Below are 19,135 nucleotides of genomic sequence, written 5' to 3'. Positions count from 1 at the left end.
TGGCCCCCAGGCATAAAGCGCCTCACCCCAATTTAGAGCCACTACAGTGCTTATGACTAAACCTGAAAGCTTTCTAAAAACATTACCAGGACCTTGGAAGTATGACACTAGTAGCTACCTTGCTCTAGATATTAGGCTAGGTATCCTCAAGTGCCCACCTATTTGAAAATAGAGATAGAAATGTAGTCGTGTTAGTCCTGTTTTTTGTTCCAGCTACACCAGACTATGTAGCACTTTAAAGACTAACAAGATTGTTTATTAGGTGATGAGCTTTTGTGGACCAGACCCACCTTCCTCAGATCAAATAGTGGAAGAAAATTGTCACAACCATATATACCAAAGGATACAATTTAAAAAAATGAACACATGTGAAAAGGATGTGTTCACGTGTTTCTTTTAATTGTATCCTTTGGTATATATGGTTGTGACAATTTTCTTCCACTATTTGATCTGAGGAAGCGGGTCTGGCCCACGAAAGCTCATCACCTAATAAACCATCTTGTTAGTCTTTAAAGTGCTACATAGTCCTGTTTTTTGTTCCACCTATTTGAGAAGCACTATAGATTTTAACACTGCTGGCTTAAGCTCATCAAAACCCTACAAATCACAAGTATTGCACTGGAAGGGACCTTGAAAGTCAGTTATTCTGGTACCTAGTCTTGAGACAAAATGATGCATTATCAATCAGTGGTTCTCAACTCGTTTCAGTCCACAGACCACCAGGCCAATCAAAAAATTGTGGACCGCCTCCAGCACATGTAGCCCAAGATGAACAACAGCAGCTGCTCAGCATGATGGCAGCAGCTACACTGATGCTCAGAGCCTCAGACGGAAGTTACTGGCAACACAACACAGTTGAGTCCTAGGTTACGCTATGGATGACACACTGCATGCTTATGAATGCGGCGTAAAACAGCCTAACAGCAGCACCTGCTCGTGCCGTGTGACTTTGGACAATGTTCCTGTGGACCATCAAAAAAGTCACCATGGACCACCAGTGGTCCATGGACCATAGTTGAGAACCACAGCATTATCTAGAGCAGTGTTTCTCACCTTTTTTTGTATAAAGTACCCCTTTAAAAAAAGATAAAATTAGAAGTAACTCTAGTACTACAGTTTGATACTTTTTTCCTACTATTGGAACACATTTGTTTAAACAACTTAATTGTAGCTGGGCAGGCGATATTTTTGGGTATAAAAGTACAAAATAAAGCGCTGTAAAACTTGCAACAAAAATTCATCTCTCTCCAAATTTCAATTGTGTTGAAGTATCCCCCAGACTTCCCTCAAGTACCCCTAAGGGTACTCATACCACTGGTTGAGAAACACTGATCTAGACCAATGACAGGTGATTGTCTAACTTGTTCTTAAAACCTGACAAATTCTACAACCTTTGCACTGTGGCTAAGCATGCAAGGTCTTTAATCCTGAGGTACTACCAGTTATGCTGATTTATTTTTCTATGGCATGCAACCTCTCATCCACCCTAGTCATGAAATTAGCAGGTATAATCTTTGATTCCAAGGTGGAGGGGAATGAAACAGTCTGTACTAGCTGTTGAAAACATTGTAGCTTTTCACAACTTACAGCCACATAACGTTTGGAATGTTGATTGCCACCGGAAGAACTGGTACAACATATTCTCTTAACAAAAACTCAATTCCATTAACTCACTTGGGAAAATTTCATTAAGGAACTCTACTTCTTCCTGGAAATTCCTATGTGGGTACTCCTGGTGGGAAGGCTTCATGAAATTCTTACGTGAGTAAAAGAAGCTCTGAAAAATAAAATCAATTGAGATATATTCTTTGGTATTATTCCAGATTTACACTTTCTAGCTGAAGGCGGCACATAGTATAGGGACAATATATCCAAATATCCATCTCAATGGTCTGAGCCAGGAGCAGGCAATAATTTGATGGGACGCCACTCCAAGATTTTGGAAAGTGGTTGAGGATCACACTCTTCCATGATATTAACAGAGAAGATGCAGAGAGGTGGGGTAAGGGAATAGGGTGCAGGAGGGAGACTGGTGTCTGGGAGGAGTTGCACTGAAGCAGGCTGTTGTGACCAAGGGCAGGGGACTGGAGTGCAGGGGTTTGGGATGTGACCTCGAGTATGAGGGGATTGTGATCTGAGGCAGGATACTGGGGTGCCAGATCTTGGAGGGGGTATGGGTGTAAGCAGTGCTTTGTGAAAGTACGGCCCAGAATGGCATATCACCACCTATTTTCCCAGCCCACAGAAAAGGAATGGCATTTCTCCCATGCGTACTGGCACCTGTTTTCCTGGGGAGGCTTGGCTCCTGACAGAAACCTGCTCGGGACATGCAGCCTTCCTCCCCTCCCCCTGACTCCCAGCACAGCATTTTGGCTCTTAAAGAAGCTGTGACTATTTCGACTCCCAGCGCAGCATTGGGGTTTTTTTTTGCACTCAACTTCACCCCAGAGTACCAGCACCTTTCTTACAAAAAAGCACTGGGTGTAAGAAGGGGACAGAGGGTTTGGGTATGCTGAGTGGAGGGAGGAGGGCAAAGAGTTGAGGCAGGAAAGGTCTGAGGTGCCAGAAGCAGGCTGTGGCCAAGAAACTTACTTGTCAGCTGCCAAACTAGTCTGCCTGCAGAGCTTAAAATGTTTCCCAGCCAGCCTGCTTGCCCAGCCATGTGATTCATGAATATCTGAGCCCAGGAGCAGGCTCAAGATTCTTCTTAGCTGCCTGTTATTCTAACAAGCATCTCCCATTGGCTGGTTTCTGCCAGAAACTAGCCAATGGGATTGTGCGGGGGCAGGGCAGCTCCTATAACTTCCCTATTCCCCTCCAGTTTCAAAACAAACTGAGCCCTGCAGCAGCTGTTTCTGCACAGTGCTTCGGGGGCTGCGGGGCAAGCTAGGGAGCCTGCCTAGGGCTCCCTGCTGCCACTGAGCCAGATCCAGTGGCTTGGCAGGTCGAATCCAGCCCACAGGCTGTATTTTGCCCAGGCCTGGTCTGAGCAAAGATCATGAATGCCTTGGATTTATCTGCTAAAGACATGAACAACCTGGGTAACCGTCAAAATTGCTTGGTTCTAATACAAGGTGGTCTAAACCCTCGTAATATATCTTGTATGGAAAACAAGACTCTTGCAAAGTGTGGTAGCTTGAGGAAAAGAACTAGAATATAAGTAAGTTAGTTAAGGTAGAACTCTGACTTCTGCAGGTAAGAATTCAGGATGTGGGCGTGAAGATACTACCCTTGAATACTGAAAAGGGGGAATATAATATGTCAGCAAAGTTCTGAACTCCCAACTCTAGACTGACAAGATGGCTACTAAAACTTCAGTCTTCTCAGACAAATGCAACAATTTGGATTGCCATCAATCTGAATGGATGTCTCAAAGTAGTTAAGTACCAGGTTGAGGTCTCAAGTTGAGGTGAGATCTCCAATCTGGGATAGAGATTCACTAAGCCCTTTTTAATCTTACAAATGATATAGGATGAGCAAATACAGAAAATCCCTCCACTGTCAGATGAAAAACTAACATTATGGCCAAAGCTGGTATTTTGACCTTCAGTGAAGCTAATCCATAACTCCAATTCATTCAAATTGTACAGATAATCCAGGAGAACTGAAAGAGGCACACATCCAAACAGGAAATAGCAATTACAGCACCAGCAGGAGAATCTTTCATTTCTGCAGGTATGTACACTTATCCTCAGAGCAGAAGACTACTAAACCTGTAAACCACTGAAGAATCTCCTAGATTCAGGTGAAGCACACAGCCCCATCCTGCAAGAAGAGATAAGGTATAGTTAAGGAGCTTGAGCCGTTGATGAAGCAGGTCAGGGTACCAAGCGACTCAGCCAAAGATAACCCTACACCTGTCTAGCCTGGTTTTATTCTTCCCCCTCAAAATCAGTGCAGTTGGAAGAAAAAAAACAGAGCAGATGCTTCTATGGCAGAACAAAGGTGTTTTGCAAGAAGTGGTGGGGGGCACAGATACCCTCTTGAATAGGAAGGAAGACACCTTTTCTGAGTTATATCTTTTGAGTCATCTTCGGAATAGGTTGGGGGACCTGATGGTCTAGCTCTCATTCAGTCACGTGAAATATCTGACAACATCAGTGGTGGTGTTTTGAATGCCAAGGAGGGAAGACACCCTAAATCTGGATCTGATAAGCTATGCATCAGTGTCATAGTTTTGTGGCTTCAATACACAGAAGAGGTGTTCTTTGATATCAAAGATGTGGGACATGTCCCTCAAGACCTTGACTTATTTGCCCCAGATGACAGAGTGGAAGGAGGCATTCCCCTGAAGTTTCAACATTTTGATGTGGTTTCCTGACTTATCCATCTGTTATGAGTGCATTAAGATAAGCTGACTCTCAACCACAATGTGTCCATTAAAGTTAATGATTGAGTTGGGCAACAAAAGAACACCTGCAAGGACACTGTCTATCTTTCCAACAAACTCAAGAGTTCCTCACTCGTACAGGAAATCACCCATCTGTCCAAGGTGTTTGACAAGACAGTTACCTTTTTCCCTAACTAGTGATCAGATGTATTGCTTGTCTATTCCAGATTAGGTGCATGTGCTCGCCACATGCAACTGTGCTCAAAGTTTCCCTCAGCAGTATCCGTAGGGACCAACTCTAGCAATATTTGGAGTGATACCTATATAACGTGATGTATGCTGCACAGCAGCTTTCCCCACCTTCAGTTCCTTCTTGCCAGATACTCCAACAATGGGAGAAGATGGATGGGTCACAATAGAACAGATCACCAGACCTTGACAAGCAGCGGCGAGCCCCACTTGCCAGCTGTGCGTGCGCAGACCGCACTGCATATGCGCTGATCGTGCTGTGGCACCGTGCTGGGCTAAAATCTACTCTCCACATGAGAGTAGATTGCTGTAATTGTCAAGCCCTGCAGATCACTACACAGCTCTGCTGAACACAATCAACTCTCATCTGCTGAGTGATGGCATTATGTGCACTGAACATGTGAACAGAGGATCACTTTGCAAGAAGTTTTGAGATGGGTGTCCTTGTGGGTGCTCTACTCTAAGTCAAGCTGTCCCAGAACCACCCATCAGATTTTTTCCAGCAGTAGTCTACTAGACCATGCACATGCCATTGTCTCTATTAAAATCTTAACACACCTTGGTAGCTGTAGAGTCAAAAGGGTAAAACTATACTAGCAGTGTTTGAGAAAATATCTGTGGGCCAAGAATTGCTATATGGAAGTAGGCATTTTGAAGGTCAAGGCCTGCGAATCAGTCCCCTGGTCTAGTGCTGGAATGATGGTAGCAGAGTCACAATTTGGAACCTTTGATTTTGTATGATTTAACTTGCAAAGATCCAGAATAGGCCTTCATCCCCCATTTTTCTTCTGGGCAAGGAAGTAGTCAGAATAAAAGCCCTTTGAAGTAGTGTCTTGGGACTGGCTCCATGGCACCTATATGTAGAACGTTGTTGACTGTTACAAAAGGCACTTGGGGAAAAGATCCCTGAAGGAGTGAGGAAGAGAGTAAGGTAAGTAGTCAAGAGGAAAGTCTGGTGTACCCTGTTTGTATAATTTCCAGTACTCATTGATCCGTTGTGGAGATCCATAGATGATAATGTTGCTGTAAAACGTAGAGAAGTGTGATGGAACTATTAGTGCTTTGCATTGGGGAGGCAGTCAGACCCTTTACCAAATCCTCAAAACTGACTGGGTGCCTGTTAGTGGAAGACATATCAACGAAGGAGATAGTCAATCTGTTGGAGTCGTGTCTGCATTGTGGGGAAACTGAATGTGGTCTCCCTACGTCTAATATGGTGTGTAATGCCTACATGTGGATGGTAGTGCGTACATGCCCAGTGTGCGGAGGGTAGCGTGAGAGTCTTTCATTGGGAGAATGACATTGTTGATTTTAGCAGAACACAGATTGTTCTTATCAAAAGGCAAGTCTACCACCTTGATCTTCAATTCTTCAGGGATTCCTGAAGATTGGAGCCAAGATGCTTGTTGTGCAGTAGCACAAGCCACTGAGTTTGCTCATCTAATGCTGACTGAAGTGATATACAATTGGAGACTAATGGGAGTTGTAAAATCTGGAGTAGTTTGTACTGCTTCTCTTGTACCTCTTCAAGTGGTATCTCCTGATTTGCAGCCACTTTTGAAGTCTCTAGAACTGTTTAAGATCTGAGGGTGAGAGTGCAGGTGCTGTGGGTATCACTATATCCAGAGACAAAGTTGTAAGGCAAGGAGGCTTCTGCTGATTTGAGTTTGAGATGTCATCCCTGTCTTGAATATCCTCCTCCTGAATTTGTGGGAGGATGCTCTGAGCTAATGGGGGCAATGTCAGCACTCACCTCCCTGGGGTAGAGGGACTATATTGTCCTCTAGTTTGCCCATGGGAGACAGGTGTGGTGAAGTTGTGTGGTGAGAATGGGGAAAGGAGCATTGGGGTAAGAACCCACTCCCATGGTTCTCTGCCTCAGAGACAAGAGAGTGGGTGACACTGAAGGGCAGTCTGAGGTCTGACCCAGCAACTGGGTGGTTCTGAAGAGTGGAGAATGTGGTACTGATGAGACTGCTATGTTTCCCTGGTCTGGGAACTGCAGTTGTGCTGAAGCAGTCATTTTTCTTCAGCACTGTGGGTGGCATGGTGCCAGATCACTGCACTGGAAAGGATGACAGCCAGCCCTATCATCAATGCAGAGTCCCATGCCGTAGTGGTCTGTGTCATAGAAAGGGCAGAGTGTCTAGACTGAACCTGTGCCCAGAGGCCCGTGCTGGTGTGGTGCCAACGGCCTCCCCTTTGCTTTGTCAAGATTAGATCCATGGATAACAATTTTGCTGGGGATATTCTCTTTTGAGAATCCCTGACTAAAGGAGTGCTAGCCTGCTTCTTAGAGACCTTGGAAGTCAGGGTTTTGTCCTTTGTTGAGGCAGATGGTGTCTCCTAATAGGTTTGCTGAGGCAACTGAAGAGACTTCTACATAAGGATCATCTTAAGATGAAGTTACCTGTCACGCCTGGCTCTGGAAGTAAGATAAATGTAATGAGGGATTTTTTTGGAGGATACAAGTTTCATCAAGGCAGTGAATGAAGGAAGCATGAGCTGTTGGAGATAGCCATAGGCCTGCAAGAAGTGTCGCATTTTTTGAAGCCCAGGGATCCCAGTATAGTAATGGCAGGATCTCATGTCTCCTTTTTCTTTTTTGGTTGGCAGTCTATGAGCCAAGGCAGAAGAGCAACTATAACGAAGTTAAAATAGGGTAGGCCATACTGGGAATAAAAACATTTTTCAGTGAGGGAAGGCAGAGATAAATAAGATTTTAAGGCAACAACCAAGGGGAAAAACTTCCAGCACAGGTGCATGCATGCAGCAAGCACACACCTAATATGGAATGGACATGAGCAAGCAAAGCACTCAGACAGGGCTCTGTGAGCCAATCTTGAAAGCAGCAGAGGTGTAGCCTCGGCTAATTGGTAACAAAATTACAAGCTGCCATGTTGAAGTCTTGCAGTATTGGAGAACAGTAACAGTCTGGAGACTGAGGTTTCATTATCAAAAGACTCAGTACCCACGAGGAGCAGGGATTCTAGCTCATCTGTTATGGACAAGTCCTGCAGGCATTTAGATGTGAGTAGGGAATCAGTACTGACAGCTTAGTGAGGACATGGTAGCCAAAAGCTGATGATACTGTCAATGATGGGCATATTGATATAGGTGCTGATGGGAGTCTTGTTTGCTTGGTACCAAAGGTGCAAAACAAGTGGATACCAACAGCAGGATGAATTTGACAGTAATCAATCAAGGTGCTTGTTTGCCACCCTTTCCCCCAGTAGAGAATACTTAAGCCCTGTAAAAAGCCCTGTCAAACCCTACAGCTCTAGTGCTTTCCAGATCTGCCAGTACCGGAGGAGGAATCCTTCAACTCAATGGCACCAAATTGGGAGGTCAAGGATCTGGAGATCCTAGATCTCACTAGGATCCTGAGCCTCTGGAACAGGGTCCTTCAGGTACTGCTTGTACTACTTTTTGGAGCCCCCTCAGAATCCAACAACCTCCACTTCTTCAGAGAAGCCTGCACTGGATCTACCTAGAGACAGATGCAGAAATATGAAGGATCCCCTGACTTGACTCAGACATTGGTCAAAGAAACTATTGTTTAATAGCCTGAGCTTCATCTCCCTATTTTGGGCTCAACTTGAAAGCTAGGGAGACACTACACTTCTGGAACATGTTGTAATCTCTAACTGACACTCAAGATAGCTTTTTGGCAGGAAGCAACATTTTAATCTGGGGAATCAGACATGATTTGCAGGAAGACAAGAACCCCTCCCTCCCAAAGAGAAAAATCCCATCCTCTCACTACCAATGCTTATTAACTAGGTTACAGGGCAGATATGTCCTGCACTTAAGGGGAAAGGGCTAAGTCTCTGGGCAGTGAAGTCCCACCCATCTTCCCAGACTGGGTATGCTCCAACTGCTGAAGCTATATCAAAGCCAGGGGAGGCAGCTCAGTCTTGGCAGACTGCCAGCAGAGCAGGAGCTCAAACCTGAGCTCCTGAGCAGCCACAGCCCCGGCCACAGGGACAGTAGGAAGCAGCCCAGGATGGAGGTTTGTTCCTCCTCTGGGAGCTCAGCGTGTTTCGGTGGGACATCCCGCTGAGCAGGTAGTAGAAGTGCCCACTGCCAACAGGGCCTTGGATTGGGACCTGGAGGAGCAGGAGGGCCTGGGTCCCCTCTACCTCCCTGCCCCGCAAAGCTCGCTTCCCTGATAGCCAGGGGAGACTCACCAGAGGCATAAGCCTCCAGGCCAGAAAGCCTTCCAGAGAGACCACTGAATTTTTGGCCCAGGCCGGTGGGCCATATTTCCCCTAAGTCAGGGGCACTGAATTTTGGGACTAGGCAGGTGGGTTGTATTTCCCCTGAGCGAGGGGCACTAAAAGGTGAGGTTGATATCACAGGGGGATGTCCCTCCCAAGGACCAGGAGGGTGCACCCCGTGACAGACAGTTAACTAATCTTAAAACTATAAAAATACAGAATAGATGAGGTATACTCAAGTTAGGTACACTAGAGCTCCATTTCCAGAAAAGGTGGTAGAAAAGAAACTGAGGGCAGTTTGTCTATGCATCCCTATGTAGCCTTGTTGTCCAGCAAAAAAGGTAACCAATCAGGATCTCAAGAGGCATATGTGCACCTGAAGTAGAGCACCCATGCAGCTACCCCTTAAAGAATGAGTTATCAAGTCTCCTATACTAAAGCAGCAAAAATGAGCATTCATACTAAACAGATACAGATCTGTAGATTATTATTGTGTGTAACCCAGTGGTCTTCAACCTTTTTATGCCCAAGATCACTTTAAATGTCGGAACAAGCCAAGATCTACCCCATCCTTCCCCCAAGACTCCACCCCTTCCTTGAAGCCCCACCCTCTGATTCTCCTCTCCATCACTTGCTATCCCCAGCCCTTATACACTCTAAGGATACAGCTATACTGCCGCTTTTTTCCAATTCTTCTGTAGGAAGAGGTTTTTCCAACATTTGGCATGTCTGGGCCAAATGTCAGACTGGGCCAAATGTCAGAAAAACCCCTATTTTTGGAAGTCCCCTTATTCCTCATGGAACGAGGAATACAGGGGGTTGCCAAAAGAACATGTTTGCTCTTGCTAAAGAAAGTGGAAAAACAAACGCGTCCCTGGAAGCGGTAGAGTTTTCCCCAGAAAAACTTATAGTCTAGCTTTACCTTCACTGGGTTGAGACAGGAACTGTGGGCTCTGGGAGGGAATTTGGACACAGGAGGAAGTGGAGAAGGTGATGCTGGCTCAGAGGGGGTTCCAAGCTGGGGAGTGTTGGGGTCAGGTGGAGGGTTGTGGTGCTGAACAAGCCGCAGGCTTGTGGATGTGAGTGCAGGAGTTTAGGGATGTGAGAGGCTCAGGACAGGAGCTTCCAGGGTATGATAGGCTCAGATTTGAGGTTGGGTGGTGGCGGTGCAGGAATGTTATACTGCAGCCAGATGGGGTCTTGGCTCCAACTGGGGGTTTACTGGCAGGCTTCATTTTTAAATAAAATATTATATCAAACACAAACTTTCAGCATTGTCTTTATTTATGAGAAGGGTGGGGAACCTGTTTTGAGTCAGGGCCACAAGTGAGATGCAAAAAAAACCATGCTCCACAACCCTACAAGCCTCACTAATGTGGCCTTAACTGTGCTGGTGGGGACAGGGTGCTGAGGCAGGGTACTCATGGAGGGGGTCTAGCCAGGAGGAAGGGACAGACAGCTGGGGTCATTACCTGGAGATCCAGGGTCTCAGGAAGCATGCTGGCTGCTCTTCCCCTCTCCTCCTCCAGGCACCCCCCCGCTCTAACCCAATTTCCCTCCCCTTCCCCAGAGCCAGGGATGCTCTGAGCTAATGGGCCACACAAGTGAGATGCAAAAAGAAAAAACCACTCCAAAACCCCCCAAGCCTCACTCATGTGGCTCCAACTGTGCTGGTGGGAGCAGGGGACATGGTACTGGGGAAGGGTGCTAGTGGGTGCTGAGGTGGGGACAGTGCCAGTAGGGGTAGGGGACAGGGTGTTGGTGGAGGTAAGGGGCAGGGTAACGGGGCATGCTTCCACCGGGGACTCCTACCCCCTCCCCCTGCAGAGGAGCGAAGTCCACATGCACTTCCTCTGGGCACTCCTAACCTCCCCCACCCCGGCTCAGGAAGTCCCTGGCATGCCCTAAACCTGAGTTCTGGAACCGTGCCAGCTGTTTGGAGGAGGGGAGCAGCCAATGCACTTTCTGAAACCGCTGAAGGAAGCTGGCGCTACCTCCATTGTCACTGGAGGTAGGTAGTGGGGTTTCTTGGTGGTGGAAGGAAAAGGGGCGGGTCCTGAATTCCTCACTATCGATGGGTTGGTGGCCACAGTTTTAACCTTTTACATTTAAAAGATTAGATTGATGGGCCTTAAGTTTTCACTTCTGCTTTCCTTTATTATCTGCAAATTCCATGTGATTTCCCCCACCCTTATAAGGAAGTGTCATGTAGAGTCTAGCTCTTCAGAGCGAAGTCAACATAAGCAACATTTTAGTTCTCGCTTTACAATAAAGTCCAATGAACATACAAGGAAAAATACTACTTAAAGACTAAAGAAGCAATCTTATTTCAAGTTCTGAAGTTACTTAAGACAATTTAATAACATCCTTTTTAATAAAAGGAACAACGTTAAAGAGGACAATTCAGGATTTATGAATGCCATCTTTGTACAAAACGTCACAGGAGAGGAGATTACATTACAACAGAGTTCACAGAAGCTGAGAGACTGCATGTGAATTACATGAATTCAAAAGGTCTTTAGTAATACATTCCACTGAATCTTTGTTAGTTATTTCTGGCAGCTTACCTGAATTGAGTTGAACCCACTGTACTCCCTAGCAAGCTCCAACAGGGGAACCAGTGCTTGCAGTAAGAGGGTGGTACCACATGTCTTCAAAATGAAACGTCTCTTGGAGACAAACATGCTACTCTCACTGAAAAAACAAAGCCTTACATTAAAAACGTATTTGTGGTTTAGATTTTTGCAGCACCCTCAGCAAATTCAAGTATATGCATATTAAACTATGTTAAAAAAAAAAAAACACATTTGAGGCCGGATTTTGAAAGCAATTAGATTTCAGTTCACTCCCAGTAGTGTCAAACTTACCAATGCTAATACACAGTACTAACATACAAAGTCAGCTACTACAACAGCCCATGCACCTCTATATGACAAATCAGAGTAAAACTTCAGCCAAGATTTTCAGCAGTGACTAGTTATTTTGGGGTGCCCAGCTTAACACATTAAAGGGGCCCCTTCATTTCCCATTGTGGATGCTCAATTTCTTGAAAGCCTTGATTTTTCAGAAAAGCCAGGAACAATCTGAAAATCAGATTTAAGATGTTAGCTTAAAAACCCCTAAGTCATTAATCACTTTTGGAAACTTTGGCCTGAGACGTCAATAAGAAATCATGATCCGTTAGTACAAGTGTAGAATTAGTTTCCACAATCATGAATAATTAATATTCTTTTTCTGAATAAAGTAGTATCAGAAAAGCAGCAGCTTGACAAAATACTGTTTACTTGCTGAGACTGCATTTGAAAAAAGCATTTTAACAAACAGGCAAGCATTCATTTATTACAAGTATTCCCAAATAGAGGCCTTCTTAGTTCAGCATAATATATCTTGATTAGTAAATACAGCAATTAGAAAACAAAGTCAGAATTCATGTGAAAATTTGCCTGTAAATCTCAATGACTGTTTGAATTTGAATGATCAGATCCATAATGCTCATGTTTTAATCCTTCATTTCAGATTAGGTTAGTTCAACCACTATCTAATACAACAAATTAATTTCTTTAGCTAAAAGAAAGCAACTCTTTTTGCCTGAGTGCTATTTTTTGGGATACTTTGTTGGTTTCTTTACTCACTATTACAGTGAACTAGCCAATTAGCCTGTCATAAGACAGGATTTTCAGGTATCTCCTCGATGTCCGTCTTCTCTCCTGAGCCTCCCATCTCTCCTCCCCTCTCTCTCCTCCTCCTATTGCCTCCCCCCACCTCTGCTCTCCGCCTTCTGCCTCTCTCTCCGTCTCTTCTCCCCCTCTTGCCTCTCACTCTGCTCTCCTCTGTCTCAGACACACGCTCATCCAGACCCAGACCCATGGGCATGTACATCACCCCCCCCCTTCACCTCCCACCATGGCGCTTGGCTGACTTCTGTGCCGCTCAGCTGGGCCGCCGCGTGGGAGCAAGTGGCACAAACAGCCTCCCTCTTCTCCTACTGCCTCACCCTCTCAGCTCGCATCCGCCTCCTGCCTCTCCCTGTTTCTCTTCTCCTGCTGCGTGTCTCACTCACTGTCCTCTGCCTCCTCCCTTCTCCTCCGCATCCTTAGTGTCTGCTCTGCTTTCCTCCTTTTGAATCCAGCATCCTTTCCTGACGTCAGACACGCACACTCGTCCAGGCCCTGCCCCCAGCTGTTCCCTCTGGGCAGCGCTGTTGCCTCCTGCTATGGCACTCAGCTGACTGCAGCGTCCCTCAGCCGGGCCGCTGCACAGGAGCAAGCGGCGCAAGCAGCTGTTTGGGGTCCGCACTCCCCATGCAGCCTCAAACAGCTGCTTGCTCCCGCGCAGTGGCCCGGCTGAGCAGCTCAGAAGTCAGCCAAGCACCATGGCGAGAGGGAAAAGCGCCGCCCAGAGGGAAAAGCCAGCTTTTGAGTCACAGACATTGGGCTACTTTTCAGTGAATGAGAGTTTCTAGGCTAGCAACACAATACAAGCAATATAAACATCTCCCCTGATATTAGGCAAGTTTGGAATTTGGACTACAATTTCATTTTATAGTTACTGAAATGCTCTCTGAAAAGAGCCATTCCATTCCTAGACCAATTAGCAATACATATAGGCACTGAAGGAATGACGTGAGCCAGAACAAAATCTCACTGCTTTATAAAATCTTAGGTTCCAAAGGCAGAAGGGATTATTGCAACCTAATCTGCACAGGCCATACAACTTCCCCAAAACAATACTTGCCTGAACTGGAGCATCTCTTAAAAAAATCCAATCTTTATTTAAACAAGTCATTGGTAATGAATCCACCACAACCTGTAAGTTCCAGTGATTAATTATCCTGTTAATTTACACTTCCCCAATATGAACTTTGTCTACCTCTTTATACCTTTTCCTTCTAGAATGAAGATTCCATTACCAAATATATATTAAGACATTTGGCACTTGCCACTGCTGGAAGACAGTACTGGGAAACACGAACATTGATGTGTCCCAGCCTGGCATTCTTAAGTCCCTGTATATGACCGCCCTGTCCTCAAGTAGTGGTGTAATACCTTTATAAAATTATTCAAGGTAACTGAGCGCAAATGTGAAATGTTAACAGTTAACAGAATCTGGAGGCTAACTAGGAATAACTGTACTTGAAAGATTATTTATATGCTTGTGTAAACAAATCACTTGTTGGAATACTGGCTTACCTGAGTACATAAGCTTCCTGCTTGTCAGTTTTTGTCACACTTATGATCAAACAATGCACATTCTCCAAAAGTTTGTCCCACTCAAACCTATAAAATAAATCATTAAGTTAAAGTTAATTTAAACACCAAGAGGACTTACCACAGAATTCAATTTCATTCTATAGTTGAAATATGGTATCTAAGAGGAAGACTTGATATTAGAAGCAGTAAGATATTAGATGCAGTAAACCATAAAACATATCACCTCTTAACAGCTTCAAATGTAGTAATGACAGTTTACTTCTCCTTTCTGAGCTTACACATCAACTAGTGAGTTTCCACCAGTTTTATCTTTAAGTCACAATGGCTTAAATGACACTGCATATGGATTGAAAACAATCACAACTACTCTTTTGGAAAAGCATACAGCTACACTGGTTGGTTAATTGTTTCCATACTTCAATAGAGATAATACTTTCATTTGTGCAGCAAGTACTCTTTAGCTCAGCTAACCACTCACTCCATCCAAAGACACTAGTTTCTACTAATTTGTAGATAACATCCTGTGGCAATAGCTTGTAGTCAAGAATCCCCCCCCCACCTGCTAATTCACCATGGCATGTCAAACTGACAGCTTACCCATTTGTTCAATATACAGTTGAGCTACCTGCTTGCCAACCTGCACTGCTGCCTCTGATACAGCCCTGTCTGCAAGGAGCGTGGGGGTTTCCAAGCTTCAGGGAAGCAGCCCATCTGCAGTGTGCTCAGACCCCCGCCCCCAGTGGACAGGGGCTGCTCCTGGGGAGAAGCCTCCCCTATCCCACCCTCCATGCTGCTGCCTTGGATAGAGGCACCACCAGATCCCGAACACCTTGCTGGGACCCTCAGGCATACACTGCCCTTTCAACTGCAGTCTGTGTGGGTCTGCTCTGCAGACAGGGGGAGCCCAATTCTCAGCTCCCATTGGCTGGAAACAAGCAGCCAATAGGTGCTGAGAGATTGGCTGGGGGATGGGGCAATATAAGCCTCTTCCTCCTACTGGAGAGGACAGCCATGTGGAGGGAGCAGCCTGCAGTTTCAAGCTGTCCAGAACTGCAGCAGGCAGGGAGCCCAGCCAGGCTGTATCTAGACTACATCCCTTCTCAAAAAAGGGATGTAAATTAGACACTTTGAAATTGCTAATGAAGCCGGGATTTTAATTTCCCGCCCTGTATTTGCATAATGGCAGCCACAGGTTGTTTCCTGACAGGGCTTTGATAGAAAAATGGTAGTTTAGACCGGAATCTTTCAAAAATAAAACTTTCAAAAGATCCTGTACTCCTCAGAAAATGAGGTTTTCAGGATCTTTCGAAAAGGGTTTTATTTTCGAAAGTTCCCCATCTAAACTGCTATTTTAATATCAAAAAGCCCCATGTCGAAAAAACTGCAGCTGCCATTATGCAAATGAAGTGCAGTAAATGTAAATCTAGGCTTCATTAGCAATGTCAAAGTGTCTAATTTACATCCCTTTGAGAAAAGGGACGTAGTCTAGACACCCTCAGGTAAGCACCTCCCAGCCAGAGCCTGCCTCTGGCATCCCTGCCCTCCCGCACCTGAACTCCCTCCCCCCAGGTCACCATCCAAACCCCCCTGCACCTCCTTGCCCCTGGTCACAACCCCCTCCTTCATCCAAATGCCCTTTCAGACCTTACACTGTCTCCTGCACCCCAGTCCTTGCCCCGTGTGCCCTTCTACCCCAGCCTCCATCCTAGACCCTGCATCTCCTCCACAGAAAAGTATGGCCATTGACCACTTTCCAATCTTGCAAGTGCCCTCCCCCCCACCAAAAATTGCCCACCCCAGTGTAGCTGGTATCAAGGGGGGGAACTAGCTTTTAAGCTGGCTCACCCCAGCATCTGCTCCTGCCTGTCTGTCCCTCTCCTCCCCCCGTAAGAGGCAGCAAGGGGAGGCAGGTGCGTCTGCACAGCCAGCACATGAGAGCCAGCTTAAAAGCCTACCCCCATCATCCTCTGCACTGCTGCCTTTGAGGCAGCTATGCAGGGGTAAGGGGAATGCATGTAGTCAACAGGATTAACAGATAAGCCCAGGCTAATAGGTTAATCGTTTAGCCATCTACATACTGACGTCCCTAACTGAAACCAAGTGCTAAATTTCACAATTATGAAACTAATGCTGAATTCCAGATCAGCAATACAAGCCCATTCATCTACATATAACACCAGCAAAAAGTTGAACTAAAAACCAAGAGCTAAGAATCAGAAAGTGTCCCACTGGAGAAAAATTCATTTGAGAATTAAAACCTTAAAGATTAAAGCAATAACTTGCAGTTTAACTCCCCACTGAACGCTTCCAGTAATCCATTCTCCAATCTACTATCTATATTGCTTCAGTCTTCTACAATCAGTGATTTGCAATGAAGTGATCTAAAATGCACAGCAGGTTTTTTTTAAACCTAAGTCAAAGATGATAAAGTCTTTAACTCTGCATGATCTTCTGCTATTATTACTGATTCAGCTGCTGTTCTATTCTATTTCTGATCTAAGCGCCCCTTTTTACCACTCAGGTTTCATGCCTTTTCTGGGGCAGATTTCTGCAGTTCTCCCACTCCAAGAACTGGTTGCAGTGCCGGGTATATAATAGTACTTCCTTTTGGGAGTCTGACCTGTCTGTAAATAGCAACAAACCAGCCTTAAACAGAAAGTTACTGTGCAATATGACTAAACGCAAGAGAAAATGTCTTCAAACGAATGTTTTATGTTAATGTCCATTTTACACTGAAGACTAACCATTACCTGTAGGGTTGCCAGGTGTCCGGTTTTGAACCGGACAAGCCAGTATTTGAGCTCTCTGTTCAGGAAACAAATTGAGAAAATATAAATGAGAAAATATAAATGTCCACTATTTTCTAAGTAAGATGTAAATGTAGATTGTGATGTAATGTCAAGTGTGTCCAGTATTTGCTGAAACCATCTGGCAACCCTAACTTTACCTGGCTCTTAAATCTCAGTATGTTGTATAAGCATGTTTTGAGCAGTGTAAAGCAATTGCTTCAGTAAGACATCCTGTACCAATAAGTCAGCTGTACACCTGCAGTATTCGCTATACTCAAACTTTTTTATTTGTACTGTTCTTACACACTCAAGACAGCACAGTCTCCTTCCAACTTACATACCAGATCTTTCAGATTTAAACTAATAGTGTTCCAACATGCTGGATTTGATCACAGTATGATCTATTTAATCAAACTGGTTAGACTTCCTGATTCAATCAATCTGAGGACAAAAAAATACTTGGGTATTTTGTAAAATATTAGATTCAGGAGTATACTGAAAACAGACTGTTTATCTTCCCTCTTTCATATAGTTCAAACAAATGAAATTGGCTTTAGATGTGTACTCATTTATTTTATCCAAGTGAAGGTTTTTTATTTTGACTCCTGAAGTGGTATATTGAAAGACTTTTTAAAATTTGGGCAATCACTGATAAGTTCCTACATTCTGCTACTAACAGCATTAATCATACATGTATATATTGTTGGCTGAGTAAAGTGAAGCCTTAAACACCAGTTGATGGCCTCTGTGCCCTAAACATTTGAAATCTACAACTGATCATTTCTAAAGTCTCAGAAAATATTCGGGGAATGTTCAAGACTAAACCCATACTGATTTTACTATAAAGTCTGAGCCAGAAAAACCTGGTTTTCATTGAGCTCTCTAGCTGGTCACTAGTACAGGAGTGAGGACAGAGCTTCCTCTAACTATAGTGTCAAATATGCACTATAGGCCTAATTAGTGGAACTCCAACAACTGGAAGCTTCCAAGGTCATCACTTGCTTGGGATGGCCATTCCTCCCTCCCCCACTCCAAACCCAGCCAAAATCAGAAGCCTGATTTTAGAGAAATTTTCTGGTTTCCCTTTGACAAAAATCAACAGTTTGGATCAGTGGGGTGATTAATTGTCCACCTTGGTATACATCAGGGGTGGGCAATGTCAGCAATTTTGGTATGTGATCACTGGCGCTCTCCCCCCCCCCCCCCAAAAAAAAAGAAAAAAGAAAAAGGGTAGAGCCTTGGGCAGAAGGCAGGGGTTGGAGACTTCAGAGACAAACAGTGTGTAACAGTGACACTGTACTGGCTGCTACTGGGTAAGTGAGAAAAGCCATGCTCTGTCTTTTAAAGGAAATGTTTCCTGCTGTTCTCCCACCACTCCTGTTCTGCACTCTTGACTCACCATCCATGCTTCAGATTCAAACAGCTCCGCTGTATGTCTTCCTCTAACTTCCTCATCTCTGCAGAGATGAGGAACGGGCAGAGGGACACCCTGACTTCAGCATTCCCCTTCATCTCTCCCCACCACCCATACACACTGCACAGCTAGCAGAATTCTCGAGTAGCTTGGCTGCAGGACAGAGCAAAGTGAGGGGAAGGGCAGCTGAACACCTGCTACCAACTGTAAGTATGCATGCTCTGTTAATCAGCTAGGCAGACAAGAGAGATGTGCTTGGTGGGCCAGTTCCAGCCCCCAGGCCTGATTTTGCCCACTCCTGGTGTAACTATAGCTTAGCTTGCATGAACAATCCATGCAATCTTCTAGTAAGCTTAACATTTAATGAGCACTGTCCCAAGAACACTGAGTATGATTTACAAGAAAACAATGAAATAAGGGATCAAACTTGTAGTTCTCATTTAAAGTTTTAGAATACAGAAAAACAAATGCTACTGAATGAGCTGCAAATTAATTGCCTACTTAAAACTTATTAATAAGGCCATCTCTACTTGTCTCATGTCACCAAAACTTTTGCTCAGGGATATGAAAAATCCTCAGTGATATTAGTTTCACCAGCATAAACACTCATATGCAGTTACATTGATGGCAGAAGCTGACATAACTACTGCCACTTGATGTGATTTTATGTCAACAGTTAGTGGACCTACAAGGGGAGAGGAGTGGACAAGTGGGGAGGGGGAGGAGCCATTGGGTCTGCTCTGCTGTTTGGTTCCATGGAACAGTGCAGGAAAATAGTGTAAAACAGTTAACTTTCCCCTTGAGGGGGAAAAACTAGAAAGCAAGACAGATGAAAAGTAACACTGAATACCTGGCTGCAGAAAATAGATTCCTATAGTAAAAGCATGCCATTTCCAGGAAAGGACAGATTTCTTGGTCACAGA

At 44.8% G+C, this 19,135-nt stretch overlaps 1 protein-coding gene across 1 annotated transcript in view; it reads right to left on the bottom strand.

The window, feature by feature from the left end:
- Nucleotides 1-19,135, bottom strand: part of AMD1 (adenosylmethionine decarboxylase 1) — a 35,321-nt gene that overhangs the window by 6,247 nt on the left and 9,939 nt on the right. The window contains exons 2-4 of the mRNA XM_006123206.4: nucleotides 13,989-14,075; nucleotides 11,367-11,493; nucleotides 1,675-1,777 (exon numbers count right to left, since the gene is read on the bottom strand). Coding sequence (XP_006123268.1) covers nucleotides 1,675-1,777; nucleotides 11,367-11,493; nucleotides 13,989-14,075 — 317 coding nt within the window. The remainder of the gene's footprint in view (nucleotides 1-1,674; nucleotides 1,778-11,366; nucleotides 11,494-13,988; nucleotides 14,076-19,135) is intronic.

Source organism: Pelodiscus sinensis, chromosome 3 (assembly GCF_049634645.1).
Source record: "Pelodiscus sinensis isolate JC-2024 chromosome 3, ASM4963464v1, whole genome shotgun sequence".
Classification (NCBI taxonomy): domain Eukaryota; kingdom Metazoa; phylum Chordata; order Testudines; family Trionychidae; genus Pelodiscus; species Pelodiscus sinensis.
This window is presented reverse-complemented; position numbering and strand designations above follow the sequence as displayed.